This window comes from Acomys minous (assembly GCF_964271855.1).
Source record: "Acomys minous genome assembly, chromosome: 10".
NCBI lineage: Eukaryota > Metazoa > Chordata > Mammalia > Rodentia > Muridae > Acomys > Acomys minous.
In genome coordinates this window covers 45165500-45186200 of record NC_140491.1, presented here as the reverse complement: position 1 = coordinate 45186200, position 20701 = coordinate 45165500, and the positions used below count along the sequence as shown (strand labels likewise).

The 20701-nt window shown below is 50.4% G+C and overlaps 1 protein-coding gene across 8 annotated transcripts in view; it reads right to left on the bottom strand.

Annotated features, from left to right (window-relative positions):
• TNS3 (tensin 3) overlaps window positions 1-20701 on the bottom strand; it is a 413668-nt gene that overhangs the window by 229910 nt on the left and 163057 nt on the right. For all 8 annotated transcript variants that reach the window (XR_014782789.1, XR_014782790.1, XR_014782791.1 and 5 more), the window contains one exon: window positions 13531-14784. Coding sequence is in view for 5 of the 8 variants with exons in the window: in XM_084800091.1 (XP_084656217.1) it covers window positions 13531-14784 (1254 nt within the window). In the remaining 3 variants the exon portion in view is untranslated. The remainder of the gene's footprint in view (window positions 1-13530; window positions 14785-20701) is intronic.

Below are 20701 nucleotides of genomic sequence, written 5' to 3'. Positions count from 1 at the left end.
CAGGCTACAACCCCGAGGGCATCCAGAGCCCAGAGACAAGTCAGAGCACCCCATCCAGAAAAGACAAGGTACCGGGACTCAGCCCACAGTACCAGGACAGGAGCGTGCTACTGAGCTTCAGACAGACAGCTAAGATCCAGCCCTGGGGCCTGGTGCATGCACTGCGAAGGTTAGCATCTGCAATGACCCAGGCAGGTGGTTCTACCATGACAAACTGAATCTTCACACGGAGGCAAAAAAAAAAAAAAAAAAAAAAGCCCACATCAGATACTAAGAGTGAACATTCCATGCCCCAATGCCACTCTCTGCCAGAAACTCCACAGGCATTTACCGCTGACCCAGACGTCCATGGTCCCTGCTCTTAGCCAACTTTGATCATCTTCTTGTTGGTGAGAAATAATATGCCTGAGACAGTCTCTTAGCTTTTTAAACTTTCTTCCAAGGAACTCTTAAAATTGGGCAACAGGGGGAAACCTGTAGCAACCTACAAAGGTGATAACGTTTCAAGCCACAATGTCGTCTTTTCACACCAAATTAGGAATTGCTGACAGTCTAGGCATAAGCAAAATACACAGAATCCCTACAAGTATGTTGGGACATGCCTGTGATTGCTGTGGGTTCAAGGTCAGTCTGAACTAGAGTGTTGAGACACTATCTCAAAACAGTAAATAAACAGGGGCTGGAGAGATGGCTCAGTTGGCAACATGCCCGCTGCACAGGGAGGAGGCTCCATACAAGGTCACCAAGCCTCAGTCTCAGGGAGACAGGCAGCCCTTGGGAATGGGAAGAGGAAGTCCGGAAACAGCAGGAAGGGGGAGGGGGGCGCGCACGCACGCCACATGACAAGGCAGCACCACTAGTAAGAGCGAAGGTGCCCTGCATCTGCCCCTACAACGGTGATAAAGAAGACAGATCAGAGAGAGAGAGCACTGTGTGCCCTCGGTGACTGCTAGCCAAGCTGGACCAGAGCTCTCACGTAGGAAGATCCACAATTCATTCATCACAGTGGTGAGGAACAGAAGAGTTTTAGAGCTGGGTGTTTGCTCTGCATCACACAGCACATGAGTACACAGCCTAGCATCACGTCATAGGTGCACTGTCAAATGCTTTAGGGTACCAAAGAAAGAATAAAATGGTACCAACTATTCAAAGGCCAATCTCTAGGATGTGGAATTTCAGGCAAAGGCTCTATGAATGCCTCCATTTTTTTAAAGCATTTAAACTATACATTTTAAATATTAAAAAAAAAAGCTATAGCATACTTAAAACATTTCCTCCTCTCCTTTCCTCCCTCCAACTCCTATGTACCCACATGCCTTGTTCTTATTCAAATTCACGGCTGCCCCCTTCTTTAACTGTTACTACACACATACATATACATATTCAAATAGTGTATGTGTATAGATATATATTCCTAAGTACATAAAACAACCTGCTCAGTGTGTATAAGGTTAACTTGTATTTATATGTTTTCAGGACTGACCATTTGTTATCAGATAACCACCTGGGGTGCTCTTCCCTGGAGACTATTTCTCCTGCTCTCAGCAACCCAGAGTTGCGTGAAGTTCCTTGTGTAGGGTTGAGGCCTCCTGGGCTTGCCCCATCCACGTTAACATGTCTATTGGCTACACCTTGGCCAGGTCATGTTTAGGCAGCCATGTAAGTCTTCATGGGTGTAGCTTCTCTGACATTTCAAGGAGACGCCATATCATAGCAAGGTTCCCACTCCTTGGTCTATTCCTTTTAAAGTTCTCCCTAATAAGATTTTCTTTCTTTCTTTTTTTCCCCCAAGACAGAGTCCCTCAGTGTAGCCTTGGCTGTCCTGGACTCGCTTTGTAGACCAGGCTGGCCTCAAACTCACAGCGATCTGCCTGCCTCTGCCTCCGGAGTGCTGGGATTAAAGGAGTGCGCCACGATGCCCAGTCCTGTTTTACTTTCTAAAATTAAAGAAGAGGAGACCTAGATTCCCTGTTGGAGAAACAAACCTTCTGCTTCTTTTCTCTCTCCTCTGCAGGGCTCTGCCGCACTCACTTCGGCTTATCTTCATCAACTCTGGCGTTAACCAAAAAAACATTTCCTCCTCTCGGAGGAGCCCACCACACAGGAACCCAAGTGCAGGTGGCCTTCTCTACCATCCTAAGGTGATGTCCCCCACAGGCTCTACAAGGCGCAACACCGAATGAATGGGTCTCTGAGCTTATTTAAGTGTCCAGAGACAGTAGGTAGATCTGACAGTTCCAACGAAGAGCCTGTTCTTTCTATTTTTCAGGCAAGGTAACTCAGAAGTTAGGTTCCACAACAGGCCCCAGGCAGCTTAGAAAGCACAGTGAGAGAGCAGAGCATAACCCTAGGCCTGAGGCCACATACAGAGGCAGGATGAGCCCTCAGCTTTGTCTCCACTCTGCACCAGTAGCATCTACAACACAGACCCCACCGGCAGCTGTCCCAGTGTGAGGTGAAAGCAGAAGAGAGAATTCCCAAGGATGGGGCGGCGTGGTCCAAGGAGCATCCACGGGGATGGACACAGTCTCTTACACACTCACTGGCTCTCAGTTCCTGTCACACACAGGCTCATGCTACACTCACCGTCACAGACACAGCACTCCCTCTCAGATGTTCTGAGTCTTACTTTACACGGTACACATGCTGACACATGCGTAAACACCCAATCTCCTGCCAACACACTGCCTGCCACTCAGTCACACATTGTCTCCCCTGTTTTTACATGTGGTCCCTCAGACATAGCCACATGCACACTCTCTTACACCTCACACTCATGCACCCAGTCACTTGCACGTGTGCAGCCTCCCACACACTCGCACACATTCATACACTAACCTCCGCCCTGACACAGCCTCTGCCTGCACATGCGTGACAGACAAGGCTCGGTGCTCACAGCACTGGAGGGAAGCTTCAGCATCCCCATCTCACTTCTGCAGGCCCACACTCCTGGGTACCACGAGTCTCCCCACTTAAGGGCGGCTATCAGGAAGGAGGGTGCTGTGCATTCCTAGAAATAAGCTTCTCCCAGGATGAGGAACCCCACTTCCAGGGGCTATGGAAGTATGTGTGGTGCAAGGCTTCCCCTCTTGCAGGGAGCCTATCCGGTTCCTTGTGCCGACACTCCCTTCCCTAAGGTCTATAATGACCCTGTGACAGTGAGTGTGCTAAGGTCCTGAGCCTCAAACACATACACCACAGCCTCATTCGCAAGGTGGGGCTAAGGACTCCCCAAAGAAAACAGCAGACACTCTCGCCACAATAGGGCCCTCAGAGCCGCTCTTCCCAGGAAGGAAACACAGACACAGCCACGGGTTTCTACGTCATACTAGTTATCTAGAGGTCTAGAAGGAGGCTGGATGCTGCAGAGACATTTCTATAGGTGTTTCATGTACTATCTCTGGTACCTGCCAGGCAGGTGGTCTCTCGTTACGAGGGCTGAAACAGTAAGCACAGCATCTCTGCACTGCTGCCTCCATTTGGGCTCACCTTCCTTACTGAGGACAGATGCAGAGCAGCCATCTACCCGGGCATGGCAGATCTCAGCTCCCACATCCACCCCACTGATGCCCGCCCACCCAGGAGGCCTGGGTGTCTATGAGTGGGTGAGCAATAGGAGGGCAGGAGATGGAGGGTGGAGGAAGAGGTGAGCTGGGACCTGGTTGGTACCCTATGCTGAAGACTGTCTTCTCTGACCTCCCTCAGAGAGCCCAGAGCGCTTTGTCAAACAGGGGCTCGCAACTCTCCCTTCCCTGGGAACAGCGCCATTCTGTGAGGAAGACATATGGCTTGTTTGTTTCTTTTTCCAGTCTAGGCTCAACGTGCAAGCATCTGCAGGGTAATAAATGATTTGTGTTCACTACATTACACTCTGCACTAACATAAAGTCACCTGCACACACACAGCCACTGCTTTGTCCTTCCCTTGCTCAGAGTGTCCTTTGACCATGTCCCCTGGAGGGGGAGACCTGGTGGCACTCAGAGGAAGGGCAGCAGGTTACCAAGAAGAGACTTGATACCCTATGAACATATACAGGGGGAGGTAATCCCCTCAGGAACAGTCATAGGGGAGGGGAATAAGGGGAAAATGGGAGGGAGGGAAGAATGGGAGGATACAAGGGATGGGATAACCATTGAGATGTAACAAGAATAAATTAATAAAGGAGAAAAAGAAAAGAAAAAAAAAGAAACAAAGCTGACAATAATATATCAACAAGACAGTTTGCCACAAAAAAAAAAAAAAAAGGAGCTGTGCCGGCTTGGAGGGGCTTTCTCGGGGTTCTGGGTAGCCCCACACTCACACCAACCCCTTCTGGACTCTCAGAACAGCCAAGAGAAAGCATGGACAAAATCAAGCATAAGGGAACACTTGCAGGTACAAGGCCTCTCCCATAACTATGGCAGACCTGCCCGCACCTGGTGGGGCTCACTTGGCTTCCTTCCCAAGTGAGCCTGCTGGGGCCCAGTTGTTGTGGGGAGCTGCACCTGCTTCTAACACATTCTGTGCCAGTAAAGAGGAAACTTGAACTGGCCCCTGGTATTTACAAAGCTCAGAGAGCCCAGGACAGATCAGAGGCAGCTTCAGGCCTATGTGAGCACAGAGCATAGTTGTCTGCAGCTTTGCCTACGAGCCTTGTCCCAGGAATCCTCCATACAGCCGGGCTCCCCAAGGGGGGAGGTATAGGTAGCAACCATGTGGTGACATGCTTTGCTGTGGCAGCATGACAGGATGCCCCACAGCCCCTTAACCCTACCAGTTCCTCTGAGCATTCAGCTGTCCTTGTCCTTGCATGAGTCAGCCTTCCACCTGACCCCAGACTATAGCTTAAGACCGGAGTTCCTATGTCCTCGCCTGATACTCCCAAAGTCAATGCGCTGATATGGGAGGACACCCTGTGAGCACTGCCCAGGACCACACAGACCTTGTCGAGCACAGAGCAGGAGCAGAGACTACCAGGGGTCTCTGGAGGGCACTGAACTTCAGAGAGCCTGGGAGGCTGATGCTAAATCACTGCAAACACAAGCGGGGACAGAACCCTGCAGCATTCCAAGGCCAGGCAGCATTCTAGGTGTGGGCAGTGTGTGTGTGTGTGGGGAGGGGGGCAAAGACAGCCAAGCTGGGGGACGGGCCACCCCCACCAAGGCCACCATGATAGTAGGACAACCATGACAGGGAACTACTCCCTCAAGTGCTTTGTCTGGAGACACTGGAGGCCTCGTGGGCAAGGGGTGCATAACCAACAGGGCCCGCAAGAACTGGATCCAGGCCAAGATTGTCAGGCACCGTGTTAACATGCAGGGCTGAGTCCAGGATAGTTAGAATAGATAATATTGTTACTGGGAAGCCCTGGGTGTGTGTTTGCAGAGAGGGGTGTTCTGTGTCCTTCAGTGGTACCCATAGGGCCACGCAGAAGTTTCTCGGTGTCACCTGGCCTATCTGGGACGAGAGAGAGGAGTGCCAAGCAGGAGACACCATGGCACCCATACTGACTTTTCAGGGCAGAATCCTCTCCTCAGTGAGGCACAAGGCCCAGTCTGCTGCAAAAATAAAGCTTAACAGTCCTAGCGGGAGGTACCTCATGGGGCGACACATAACTAGAGACTGCACGTGGCTCACTCTGCTGCAAAAATAAAGCTAACAGTCCTAGTGGCGGGGGAGGTTGTTTAGGAGGTGACACATGACCACTGGTGGTCCTCTACAGCCTGCACAGCAAGGTCCCAAACTCTGGTCCCATTAGCACCAACCTGGGAGGAACATCCCAGCCTCAAAGAAAGACTAGATACACAGAACCACAATTATAAACCAGCAGAATGTCATTACGATTCTCCACTGAGGGCCTCACCTTCTTCTTCTATGCCGACCTCTTCTTTTGGAGTCAGGACATGACCAGGAAAGCTTTCAACTTGCAGGTGCAGCCTGTCTGAAGCCAGGAGTCAGTCAGGGAGCCTACAGTACTTCAGACACTCAGGCCCCTACTGGGCCAATCAGCCTCCCTTTGCAGACAGGATGCAGGCATCCTTAGCACCTGCGTTGCGAAAGTCCCCAGGTGGTTACAGTGCACAGTGTAAAGGATAGGTGGAACACCCAAGTGGTAGTGGGCTTAGAGCTCCTAGCACACGTCCTCAGAGCTCCTCAGGCACGCCGTGAGATGGACGAACTTGCTTGGCCACAGTGAACCTCTCAATGGTACGTATCAGAATGCACTGAGCATCTTACATACACACAGTAACTAATTAAAAAAAAAAAAGAAAGAAAGAAAAAGAAAAAAAGGGGGGATGGATGGGTCCTAGAGCATGACTCATTTTGAAACGGCAATCTTTACTTTCTACCTGGGACCCTAGAAGGACAAGCACCCCTAAGTGATTTCTTCATCTTTACAGGATCAGGTAAGAAGGAGGCAAGGCTGGCACCGCATGGCATGCGGGTGGTTTTGGAAACTCCCTCACATTCCTGGGAGTGAAGACAAACACACGGCGAAGGCTGTTTTGTGCTGAGGTAGGGGCCTCCTGCTTTCAGCTCACTGGAGTAAAGAGGCATAGCCTCTGTAGAAAGAGTGAACAGAGAAAGGGTGGTGCAATGAGCACAGTGCAGCTCATACGCCCTCCCCCACCCCTGAAATGAGCTAACGAGGTCTCCTCTGGTAAGCTGAACAGAGATAGGCCCAGCGGCCCCAGCCACCCAGCGGGCATGTTGCTCAAGAGCAGGTGGCATGCACTCCCCATAAAGAAAGTGGGGAGGATGCTGGGAGCCCCAGTGCTGAGTGCCCTATCAGGAAGAAAGCAGGAAAAGGCTCTGTGTGCGCAGGGCCATCTCTTCCTTCCCATCTCTATCCGTAACCATAACCTGGTCCTACTAGGGGAAGGAGACGTCTGCAAAGCTGCACAGAGGAAGGGAATGGATCGAAGAAATGCTCCCCTGGGAAGTGCTTGCTTACGTGAAGCGTATCTGATAGGGATAACGGCAGCATACCCCCAAACCTGGGAAGGAACACCTCCACGTTGCTGAATGGACTCAGCATACAGCTGTAACGATCCACACGCTACAAAAAGGATCTCTGATTGCGTCACCCACTGTTCACGTCACCCACTGCTCACATCTAGGAGATTCCACTCGTCAGTAGAGTTTTAGGACCCGGTTTTGATTCCTTCTTTTATGTTTAAATAACAACCTCTACGACATCTACAGAGGACATGGCACTTCCCTCACTCGAGGCCCACACCACGCCACGCCACAAAGGCAGAATTAGAAATGACAGCACACTGCTGACCTGACCAGGCCTGAGAAGTGGCAGAGCCTCTTCATCCTGATGTGACCTTCATCACATGGAAGACCACAAAAGACAGTTCTCCCCGTGGGTAGCCTTTCCCAGACCTGGGTCCCTTATGAGATGGCAAAGACCAAATGCTTCTACTCTATTGAGAAGGCAAAGCTCTGGAGACAAGCTGTCCACATATGAGGCTGGTTAGTCTCCAAAGAGACTTTCAAACATCCGAGAGGCAGTTTCCTAGCAAACTCAGCCTGAACTGTCCTGCGACCCAGTAAATCCACATCTGGTGATAAGCAAATAGGTATTCAAACAGGAATGTGTGCACACATGTGCATGGTAGCAATATTCACAACAGCCAATGCTGATGGCATCTTAAAGTCCACTGGCAGACAAATACTCAACTATGGAGTATTATTTAGCCATAAACTGGAATGACTCTCCAATAGTCACAGACCCTTTAAGATAATGTGCTCTGTAAAAGAAATCAGCGAAGAAGGGCCACAAAGTATACACCTGCATTTATTCCAGAAGCAAGAACAGCTAGCTAGTCTAGGCAGACAGGAAGTAGGTTAGTGTGCTGGGGGCTGAGGCTGTGCAGATGGGAAGTGAGTGCTAATGGGTAACAAGTCTTCTCTGGGAGATGAGGAAGAGCTCAGAAACCACACGACGGCCATGGCTATACAACAGTGTAACTGTCCTAGACGCACTGTGACCAGGCTCCCCACTCCCTGCATGGACAAATCCCAAGGCCTCCATATGTCAAGCCAAGCAATGCTGCATCAGTGAGAGGCATTCCCCAATGCAGAACTCTCTCCCATCTCTCCACAGAGCTGGAAGCAAACAAGCCACGGCATTTCAATACACACAGTCCCATTCTTGAGTGTCTCTGGGCCATGACTCCTAACCCATAGCAAGGTCCTCCCCACAGTGCCCCCTGTTAGATCCATGTTTTCTATTGATGGAACACCAATCGTATCAACAAGCCTTGAGCTGCGCAAGGACCCATGGTCCACCCTCTGGGCTCCTTGAACACAAGACTGAGCCTGTGGTGAGGCCCACCCTGCCCATCCAGCATTGCTCCGTGACACCTCTGGCTGGTATTGGATGTTTAGTCCTAAGCCTCCCAAAATACCAAAATACCTTCGGGGGCATCTGCCTGGCCATAATTCCTGTACCAACCAGGCTTGGCTGTGAGAGTCTCATGGAACGCTCCCCAGATTCCTTGACTTACTAGTGCTGATGATGACTAACACGTGTCAGCAAAAGTAAACTGTATGTGGGTCTCCTCCATGTCTCTGGCCCCTGCCATCAAAGCACACAAGGGCAGTACTTCAAGCTGCATTCTGAAGATTCATGCACTCCTCCCACAGGGAAGGAATTCTAAAAACACAGGCAGGAAGGCCATGGTGCTATTTGCAAGAAGTGCCTGCCAGGTTCCTGTCATCGGGGCACTGAGACTAATGTAACAAGAATCAAATATTTTGACAACATGAAACAAGAAGTCTCCAAGGTGTGGCATAAGCAGCCAGCATTCTGCCATGCATAGGACAGGCTGCGCAGGCTGTCCCTCTCAGGTCACTCAGGTGCGCCCTCCTCCCCTGCCACTTAAAAGGCTCTGATGCCAGGGACCTACCCACTTGTAGGCTGAATTGGACTTGGGGGGGGGGGTGGCTTGAGGACAGAGGCCAGGGGCCTGCGAATGAAGCAATGTCTGGAGCTCTCAGATCACGTACAACCAGAGTGCATCCCAGCAGAGTGAGTGAGTGAGCAGTCTTATTGGCCAGTGGACACTCTGAGCAAGCAAAATCCCCAAACGAACTGTCTGCCTTCACCTGGTTTTACAAGGGACACAACACTGTACTCAGTAGCACAGACAGTGCTCAGTGGCTCAGGTACCAGAGCTGAGTCCTCACCCTGGGCAGCATCTCGGGTCCTACAGTGGAGACGGACCGCCTTTATAAATCCCCTAAACAACCTCACCTCACCTCAGGGTCCATCTAGGTGAGCAGCTGGGGGTGAGGGGTGGGGGTGGTGCTGCATTGCTGCCCAACAACAAGCTCAAGTTCTCCATTTACAACGATCTCTACAGTTTTTCCCCACTCCAGCCAACATTATCAGGGAGCCTGCCTGGTGAAAGGACAAGACTGCAGCAGAATAAAGGCACAGCCAAGAGATGCAGAGTGGACAGATGGGAACCTTTATACTTCCTGGTGGACTGAAGTTACTAGAACAGAGACAGTACTCAGAGTGAATTATCACTGTCATCATCACGAACATCACTACCCCACCACCATCTTCTCAGTCACCATTGTCATCACTACCATTATTACCATTACCAACAGCATCACCACCACCACCACCATCACTATAGTTACCGTCACCAACATCACCACCATCACTATAGTTACCGTCACCAACATCACCACCATCACTATAGTTACCGTCACCAACATCACCACCACCATCGCTATAGTTACCGTCACCAACATCACCACCACCACTGCTATAGTTACCATCACCAACATCACTGCCACCATCACTATAGTTACTGTCACCAACATCACCACCACCACTGCTATAGTTACCATCACCAACATCACCACCACCATCTCTATAGTTACCATCACCACTGCCGCCACCACCAACATCATCACCAATACCACCACTACATCATGAGTATCACTACCACCACCATTTTCTGGTAAGTGAAGAAACAAACTGCCTCTTAACTGCAAATGACATTTATTTCGAAGGAGCAAATCCCACAAAGTCTACCAAACAAACATCCCCAAATCAACCAACAACAACAACAACAGCAGCAGCAACAAAAAATCCTTCTAGAGAAGCAAGTCCAGCAGAATGAAAGTTTCTAGCTAGAATAAAATTCCCACTTGGCCACTTAACATTAACAGATTGCTGAGATGAGTACCCTAGAACGGAAAAGGGTTGTTTTGGCACAGGACTTTGGAAGTTATGGCCCACAATCAGTTGGCTATTCTGCTTTGGACCTAGAGCCCAAAGGACATGGCAAAGCCAAACCTATTACTCATGGCCGGAAAGCAAAGGAGAGGAGAAAAAGAGTGGGCAGGGTTTCAGCTGGTCTTTTCAAGGACACACCCCCAATCACCTAAAGGCCTGCTAGGGCATACTATTTAAAGTTTCTGCCACATCCCAATGGCACCTCTGGGAGCAAGTATTTAATCATGTGGACCTCTGGGAGACACATAAGATACAAACTACTATAACCTTGTTTTCCATCCATCTCCACCTTCACCGTCTCCACCATCACCACCATCACAGCCAGCATCAGCTGTAGCCACAATAGTATCTACTGTTCTCCCTATTGCACTATGAAAGAAACATCCTCAAACAAACACAGTCAGCCTCCAAATGTGGTCCACGGAAGGAGTGTACTGCTCACTCCTGCCTGCAGAGCTGGTGCGAGTCAAGCTACAGGGCTTGCTCTGCTGGAATGCAGATCCCCGGGAGGAGGCTTGGGAAAGCAGTTCTCAACTCCTCACTGCCTGCTAGGGAGGAAAGAACGTCCCCTGTCTTCACCTAGGTGGAAGAAGTACGTAAGCACTCTTTTGAAGGGATTTTTTATCACAACAAAGATAGCCTGAGTTAAGAGTGAAGAGCCAGGTTGCGTGGCTGCCTGTGCCACACCCAGGCTTCTTTATTGAATATAGTGCAAGACTGGGAGGGTTTTGGGGGCTGGATGTTGACTTAACACAGAATGCTCGTCCTGGAAGAAAAGCTGGCTACAGGAAAGGCGTCAGCACAGCCTCAGCTCGGTCCCTGTGCGGAGCTTCCCCTTTGTGTTCATGGCTGCCACCTGGGGACAAACCTCATTTGCAGCAGGAGTCTGAATTTCAAAAACACCTTCGAAGACTAGTTCTCAGGTGTGGGTGTGTGTGTATATACATATATATATACACATATATACATACACACACAATTATATATACATCATGTACTTAATTACATATATACATATATAAACATATATGTTCTTATGATCCCACTATAGTTCCAAAGGATTGACAATGGCCCAAGATGCCTGTTGAACAAAGACAGATTAATAAATTACCAATCTACTGTTTAAGTAGGATAGTTATTTAAGTAGGAAAGTAACTTGAAAATTATGTTTATAAGAAAACGAATTCAAGAGGATCTAATATTAAAATAAAACTCTAGTTAGTAACGCGACCGACTCATTTCTTCAGTAATTTAGTGACGGCCAATGTGAGGATGGAAGACACAAAGTGACACTCTCCAGTCCCTGGCCATATATACCTGCTTGACCGCAGGAATGGTGCCTCCCTCAGGCCTATCCAGTCAGCTGGAAAAGAGTCACCTGAGCCTAAGTCCTGCCTACCAACATACACCGTGAGACAGCTGCAAAGTTTTCCAAACCTCAGGAGAGATTCTGTTCCTGGAGGAAAGGCCTAAAGGATTTATTCCTTCCCAAGTGTCGTCTTCCAAGAACATTTATTAAACAAAATGTAGAGAAAGCTGTTTCCATCAAAACCTTAGAACTCCGAATGTCCTGAAAGTATTCAATTCTACAAGCTTATGTGCACACAAGAACTGATCTGGCCTGAGTCCTCAGTCACTGTTACTCTGTCATAGTGGCTGGGGTTGTTAATGGCTACACCACAGCCTCAGAACTGCCCTGGAGGAGAACACATCCCTACCAGCACTCCAACCAACTAAAACATCCTGCCATCTGTCCGGTGATGGATCCCAGCACGAAGAGGTAATGTAATCTGGCTTTTCTCAACACCTTTCATCATCCATCAGACACTGGCAGGGCGCTTCCTTTCCACAGACAGCACAAACCGAAAGCCACAGCAGCCGTGTTCTTTAATGACAGCACGTCAGTTAGCTGGCAGCCCATGCAAACCATGCTGACTAGGATCTGAGGCTCCAAAATTTTGTTCCTGCCTGAGGGAGAGGATGTGATTTTGCCATAGGTTCCATGTGAACTCGACCTGTCATCACCTACTAACCTCCACAAACATGATGGGCAGGAAGGGACAGGCCACTGCAGCAAGTGTCCTTGGAAGAAGAAATAAGCCATTCTTCCAGGACCCCAAAGCAATATTCGGCATACGTAGGGGCTTCTACCATCGGCATCACTAGCACACAAGGCAAGGGGGATGTTCATGGACTCAGTGAAAAGCACAGAAAAATATTCATGAGGGAAAAGAGGAAACGGTGAGAGCCTTTTCTTGCTTTGTCTTGCTTGTCCTCCAGGTCCTGGCTGCTGGTGACACCCACCACTCCCTCCTACCTGCCACCACCTGCAGCCACTTCATGACTCTCACACAGTGAGGGCAGCCAGTCTCCCCCACAGATAACTGTACAGATTCCAGACCAAACCTTGTCCCTTCCTTTAGCTCCCAGACCCCTTCTCAGGATGCCCTGCCTGACCATGTCATACACTTTGGCTTGCTGTCTGCCTTTCCACCCAAAGACAAAGGTGGCCCTGCCAGCATGCAAACCCTCTTGACACACGTTAGCACAGGAAACATCCCACAGTGATCTGGTCCTAACTCAGGCCGCATCACACTCACACAGTCTACAAGAAACATTCCCACAGACTCGGCCAGAGGCCACAGTCCACTATCACCTCTGGCCTTCCCAAGAAGACGCTGCCCTGGTGTCCAGTTCTCCTGGTTCTAAGGCAGAAAGGCCCACACAGTTCTTTTCTGGTCAACTCTCACCAGCTTCAGAGGGTGCAGCACACAGATGGTCCTCACATCCAGGCTGTCACCCGAGCTGGGCTTTGGCCTGTGGTCTTGATTCTAGGTGACAGTTCTCAGGATCCAGGAACCCCAATCTGCCCTGTCTGAGCTTCTCTGGGGCCCGCTCTCCACTTTCTTCCCCATGTGTTGTCTGTCTCCCTCGGCCCTCAAGAACCACCAAGCTTCTCTCTAACACATGGTGGTTTCTGCCACCCAAGAACAGCCTACATGATGTCTGAGGAACTTGGACAATATACGTGTAAGAAGGACAGTTTACATACCCTGACTGCTTTATCAGACCTCTGTTCCTACAAGGATGACTCAAGACCCCAACAGCTCTTCTGACTTACTGAGATGCCTGGGACTCTTCCTAAAGGAACATTCCTGAACTGAGAAAAGATTCTAGGTCACAGCTTATGAGAGTAGAAAATGCCTCTCCATCATAAGTCTTAGCAAATGCAAATTGCCAGCTGGATTAACTTCCCACCTGACGTCACCACCCCATCAACTCACCTTGCCGGCCAGAACTCCGGCCAGGGCCATCCATGGGGTCCAGCCTGCCACCACACCGGAGCCCACTTGCAACACCATCAGGACACATAGAGCCATTGGCTGAGATGCCAAGGGCATTCATGTGTGTGGGGATGGGCTCAAAGGTGGGGTCGAGCTCCAAGATCAGCCTGTTAAGTTGCTCAATGGACTGGTCAATATCCAGGGTAGGAGAGCCTGGGGAGGGACCAGTGTTCACCTCCGGATGTACTCCATTCATGACTCTGTCATCTGAAAATCTGGGCTGGAGTGCTTTCCCAGGGCAGAGCTGCTGTGCGTCAGGGGGGTTTGGCCCATTGCCGATGCCTCTCTGAACAGCCACTCTACTGCTGGCTCCGCGAGTAGGAGTAACCGGGATGTGCGACTGGGCCTGGGCAAGGCCAGCACTGTCCACTGTACCGCGGCTGCCCAACCTGGCCTCCCCATCTGGGGCAAAGCTATACTGGTGAGCAGCCACCATCTGCTGCTGACGCACCCAGGTCTGGGTGGAATAGTTGCTCTGCCCATAGGCCTGGGTGGGGGTGGGTACCGAGGGCTTCCTCAGCAGGGGCTGCAGTTGCTTTGGCTCACGGCCCCCACACATCTGCTCCTGCTCATAGAGGGGGTCCACACCGAGGCCTAGGTCTGGAGAAAGGGCACCACTGTGATCTTCACCAACACCATTGACAAAGCCGTCAGACAGGAGGGAGTTCTGGCTGCTCTTGAGGCAGGTGAAGGGGCCCAGGTGGGTTGACTGTGGCCCTTCAGAGGACGAGAGAGTACCCAGGCTGTCCACACTGTGCAGGTCAGGGTGGGGCATCTCATCATCCAGAATGTCAGTCTCCCGGTCCTTCAGGGCACCGTCTCCATTCACATGGACCTGGGCTGGCACCACGTGGCGCGTCCCACTATACTTGCTACGTCCGTCAGTCATGTCTTTGTGGGAGCCTGCAGAATCTTCCAGACCAAATCCACTCAGCAGCTGATCCAACTCAGCCTTCTCCTGGGGGCTCAGGCCCCTCCGTGCTCCCGGGGCCGGGCGCTCTTCTGTCTTATCTGTTTTGGCTGAGGCAGTAGAGTGACCCGAATCACTGCTGACTGACAAGGTGTGATCACTGGGGTCAGGACTGCATGTGGCTGGCATGCCCTGAGGGCTGCCAGGGATGACGGAATCTGAGGCACTCTTCTTCCTCACCTTGGCGTACAGGCTGCCGTCCACTGGGCCCTGTGTGTGTAGCACTGTAGGGAAAGCAAGAGGCAGACCGTTAGCCGGGGAGAAAAGGGAATACCACTTCCCACAGTGGCCACAAGTTTATCAAAACAGATGAGTGAATCGCTAACAGAACTCAGTAGTAAACAGATACAGACACAACAAAGGTCCCAAAGCTCTACATAACCTCTGCAGAGCGAGCGTCAACAAAAAAGGATTGATTCATCAAACACACTCGGCTAAAACCATTTCTGCCTTATTTTCTTTGTCATGCTGAGGATGGAACCCAGGGTCTCGTACATGCTAGTAAGTAGTTTACCATTGAGCTATACCCCAGGCTTCATGTTTCCCTATCCCTATAGGAAACACCTCTCCCCCACCCTCTGCCCCCCTCCCCCCTCCCCCTCCCACCCCCGTCTCGAGAAGTTGGTTTTTTTTTTCATTCTTTGAATCATTAATGTCATTATTTTGAATGTTGGGAATCTAGCTCTGTTCCTGAACCCCCAAAAATCAACTGTTCACCTACTTTCACCCACACATCTAACATTTTCTGAGCACATAGAGTACTGGATGTCATTAAATCTGCCATGTCACTGATAAACCGGCTGTCCCATCAATACTCTGGCATGTGCTCAACTCTATAAAATTGCAGCTCAACAGAAAGGGCAAGTATAGGAATGGCGTGAAGCCTAAAGATACAGCATAAGACTCTCCGGCAACATGGGCATCTGCTAAGCGTCAGGCCCTGGGATCCTTTGGGGCTCACATGGATGCACCACACAGGGAATGTCATAAAAACAATGTGGGCAGGAAGAGCCAAACTCCCCCCACCCCCCACTGCTGTTATTAATTAGGGCCTGCGCCTGGCTGTGCGTGGAAATTCCTGAGCCACAAACTGCTGACTGGCAGCTGAAATTGCCTCGGCCACACAGGGCGTGTCATAGCAAGAGCTTCCTAAAATAAGCTGCGTTCACAGTCAGCACACATCTCCCCTGCAAGCCTCCCCCATTTTCCTGGACTTTCTGCACTGTGGGATCGGAGGCATTCCACAACAGGGGAGCCGCTGAGGGTTGGAAACCCAAGCTGTTTAGGCACCTAGAATTCAAGGCTTGAACCACCATCCACCTAACTGGTGGCTACTGAGCCCTATCCATGCTGCAGCCTAGGGGAAGACTAGCCCTGAGCATGTGTCTCATGGCCCCCTCGGTACATATGGATACTTGGTCACGTTCATCAACTGCTGCCTTCTCCCCCCACCCCCCGAAATACCAGGATGGGATGACATGTCGGAAACGTGGCTGAGAAGTCTGCGGGTGCTATGCCAAGTGCTCACACAGCCCCAAGAACACAGCTCTGAGAACATGCTCAGCCCGGGCTCCCTTCTCAATTTCAGGCACACAGAGAAGATGAGGCATGCAGTCCAGCCTTTAAAAGCCCGACCACAGGTTAAAGCAGAACTTAGGGGAGGGCAGGGCTAGGGTTAGGAATCACACACACACACAGGCTTAAATAGACAAGCCTTCAGAGAGAAGGCAAGTGCTGACATGCGCAGACGCCGGACTTGAGATGGAGCTGCGGACCTTCATGTTTATTGCATGTTTGGAAAGATCAGAGACTCTGGGAGAGTAAATAACTTAAGATCAAGCAGCTGTCAGGAGTGGGAGGCGCTTACAATCTAGGCTCCAGGGCCCGGGTGCACCTGCAGCTCGCCACCACCTACCTGCACAGACAAGGCCAGGAGCACTCATACTTAAAGTTTCATTGGTGGCCCTAACTGGGACTATTTACACAGCAGGTGACAGTTGAGTCAGGTTTGAGACACAAAGAGACTGAAAGCACGTTGCTGCTACCTCCAGCTCTGTGATAATTAGACCAGAGAAATGCCTGGAAGGACGGTCCTAAATCCCAAGTCACTTGCAAGTATCACCTGTACAAAGAGAACACCGCAACCGTGTGTAGACTCACTAAGGTCGGATAAATGAGTAGCCTCTAAAAACAGAGCAACACTAGCCCATGACTCGATCCCAGGTTCTACCAATCCAGTTTACCTTCATCTTCAAACCCCCACAACAAAAGATGGGAGTGATTCTGTGGAGAGGCTGACCTGAGAACTAATGGCAGCACACTCTAAGCATCATTATTGGTCCCATGGAATCATCAGTCCCATCTGGGATTGGCATGTTTTGCTATAGGAAACCCAACTACAGAAGACCCAGTGCATTTTCTTCTGTTATACACTGCGTAAGGAGAAGAACACTGATGAGAAGTTTCTTCTGCTCCATAAAGATTACAGAGATGCTATGCTCTTACACACACACACACACACACACACACACACACACACACAGAGAGAGAGAGAGAGAGAGAGAGAGAGAGAGAGAGAGAGAGAGAGCGCACCCGATGGCTACTGTTCCAGTTCCCTGCACAAGGCAGGTAGCCAGAGCACAGATCATTGGGACACACAGCCAAGGACAGGGAGTCTGCTTGTTTCGAGGGCAAATGCAAGCTGCTAAGACAGTTCATTTACAGCTTGCATAAGGTCTGAAGTATGAGTCCTCCATAAATCTTAATTAAATGGTACCATGGCTTAAAAAGAAAAAAGAATGCAGGAATGAACTGTAAAAATATTTTTCTAATCTTCTAGTTTAAGCTGGAATGCAGCCAGAAAGGGCCTCCAAAAACAGAGCACACACACAAAAAAAGGGACCTAGAAAATGTTAAGAGCGGGTCCATCTCTTTGGTTAAGAGCCATGAATCATCCCCTATTGTTATTTTTACTAGTAACAGAAATCTTAAATTTGAAACAGAAAATTTGAGTTTAAATATGTGTTCATTGCGTGTGTATAAGGGAGCGGGGGATTTTTGTGAGAGTACAGTGGTCACAGAGGCCAGCACGGATGTCAGATCCTTTGGAGCTGGAGTTAGGGGCGGTAGTGAGCTGCCACTGTTGTGCTAGAGACCAAACTCAAAAGCGCTGCAAGAGTGGTGAGGGCTCCTTTTGTGGTTCTTTTGTTTTGTTTTGTTTCAAGACAGAGTTTCTCTGCGTAGCCCTGGCTGTCCTAGAGCTTGTTCTGTAAACAAGGCTGGCCTTGAACCTGAGTGCTGGGATTAAAGGTGTGCGCCACCCCCATCACGCCCCCATATAGCTCTTAATTGCTGAGCCCCGCAAGTAAGAGAACTCGTAAAATGACAGCCTAGCAGGAAAACAGCATGGTGTCTACCCCGCCTATAAGCCTGATTTCATCCAGGTCCAGTTCTGAGCCCTTGAGAGGGTCTCATAGATCCGTACAGCTCGGACAGTATTTGGTTATGTTCCCACAGGTGACCCCAGTGGCTGGAAAAGAAAGAACCATCGAACCCCAACAAGAGCCAGAGCCATGCTGGACTCTCCTGAGCTTCCTGCTGCATGCATAGCTAGCTCTCAGCACCACAAAATGCCCAAGAAATCTACACTGAAGGCATTCTAAGCTTGCAAGCTAGCATCTCCTGCCAGAGGATGTGGGGGACAGGGGAACCCAGGATGGCTGAGGAAGCCTTCCCAGGGCTGCAGCTGCTCGACTGCACCAGCAAGGAGGCAAGCCAGGAGCTCTGGTCCTCACTGTGCGCCCCCCCCCCCTTTCTCTGGCTAAAGGCCACCACTCGGCAACAGGGACAAGAATCTCAGCATGGGGGGGGGGGGGCGCACTAGAAGCCTAAACTTCTCTTTAGTCCTAGAGGTTCTGATCCCGACTCTGCCATTTCTCTGTGAAATTTCCAGTCCCCACACTCAAATCACTCCTGGCTCCTTGCTGATAAAACCAAAGTTAACCATTCCCGGCTTCCGGTGAAGTCACCAGAACTAGAATGCACAGGCTGGAGGAACAACACTCAGTCCACGGACCCCCTAAGAAGGGCACCCATGGCAGTATTAGAAAGTTACTTCTGCAATGAAGATGGCCCAACAGCTCCCTGAGACCCATCTCCTCACTGGTCACCCCGCTGCTCGCAGATGGCTGAGGAGCATATGCGTGTCAGGGCCTTTGCACTAGCTGCTTTTGCCCGTCCCCCTTCCCCCGTGCCCCCCAGAACTCCCCATTTTTCACCGTGCACTTCCATGCTAGGTTTCTGTCTTGTGCACCACAGACACCAATGTTTACCACTCATTCTAAGCCACTCAGCTCTGAGGCAGGGGTCTTCCTCTGGTTTGCTTCCTCTGGTGCTCTGGCACAAGGGGACAGCCCTGGCACGTGGTGGACATTATATAGCAGAGAGAGACTGTCCCCAGCTTATTATCACATGACAAACAGACGGTCTAAAAGCAGATGTGTCGAGCAGCATTAGCCCAGCCCCAATTCTCTGGATGAGGACCGTCTTCCAGACAGCAAACCAAGTCTGACTGCCTATGCGTGGCAGGGCGAGCAGACACTCCTCCCTCTCTTGGTTGGCCTTCACAGGACAAGGAGCAGATGTAGAAAAGAACTGAATGGAGTCAACCAGCATCAGGGCTCCAAGAAGCTAAACAGAACCCCAAATCCCTAAATGTTAGTTCAGTGGGCGCTCACTGAGTAAGGCAGCAGGTAATGGTGTGAGGGGTGAGTGGCATCCCCTGGCCAGCGTGTGCTAAATCAGAGCAATAAAGATGCACACAGCGTGGAGGGTAGCAGAAACAGAATAAGCGGTAATGCACCATTTCCAGGCTCACATCCTATAGGACCTGTGAGGCAGGTGAACATTCCTTGCTGAGACCCGCCCGGCTCTGCACAGGGCGCAGGGTGCAGGGTTAGGGGGTCCCTCTTCTGTGCACATCTGTGTCTAGTGTTGTTAAGCTACACGGACAACAAAGGCCATCCCGTCTGAATGATAGTGTTTCTGAGATAACGCAAAAATCGCTAAGGATGACACAAAGGGAATCCTAGCTAGAAACAAAACTTAAGTATGTATGAGCTCTGGCCAGTTGTAGTCCTGCCAAACAGTCCAAACAGGAGCCTAGAGCTCACTGTTGGAGGCCCCTAGGGGCCTGGGGTAAACACTGAATGAGGCTCATCACTCTGTAAGGCTGTGGCTCGGGTTGGCAAATGTGTTACAGAGACTCATGTTCTCCACCCAGAACAGAGATGACGCCGCCAAAGAACTCGTATCTGGGCTTCAGGGCCTTGGTGGTAGCTGGTTCCATGCTCTCAAGGGGCAGAAGGTGAGTTCCACCCTGGCTCACCCTGGCCCTGCTAAACTGCAGCAAGCATCCTTCCTTCTCCTATGAAACACAGTGAGCTACCTAAACAGCTGGTGTTTGAGGATGGGAGTGCAGGACGGTAAGATGCTAGGAGTTGGAGTATAGTCAGTCACTCACGGGCCCCTTCCCTCCTTTTGCATCAGTCATCTTTTGGTACCCGTGAGTTCTCAAAGCTCTTGTTTAAAATGACTTAGCAACTGTCTATAATCTAGTACCTCAACACAGGAGCTGTAAGAATAGTGATTACAGTGTCCTCAGAATAAGGGCAAAAGAGAAGGGTCTTTATAAATTAGATCTAAGTTTTTTGTTTTTTGTTTGGTGGTGGTGGTGGTGGTGATGGTGGTTTAATTCCAACCCTTGATTAGTGAGTTGGCTCTGCGGAGGTGCAACGTGAAGCTAAAGAACGACTGCCTAAGTGACAGGCGTTGAGCTTTTCCCACGGCTCCGAGGGCTAACACAGGGAAGCCGTGTGAAGCCAGCCCCATTCTAAAGATGGAGAATAAGTTCCCAGAGCCAAAGAAAGGCCTGCCTGGGCACCCCAGCTTTCCAGACACAGGAAAAGAAGCTTAACACATTGCTGCCCAAGGTAACCCTTCTATTCCATGGCCCTTGCCCTGTGCACTGTCACCAGGCCTGAAAGTGGGTTGTATGCTGGCTGGTCATGACTTTCTTGTAGCCAGGTGTGGTTATCAGACACACATACAGTGCAGAATGCCTTGTGCTGCATGGCACTGGGG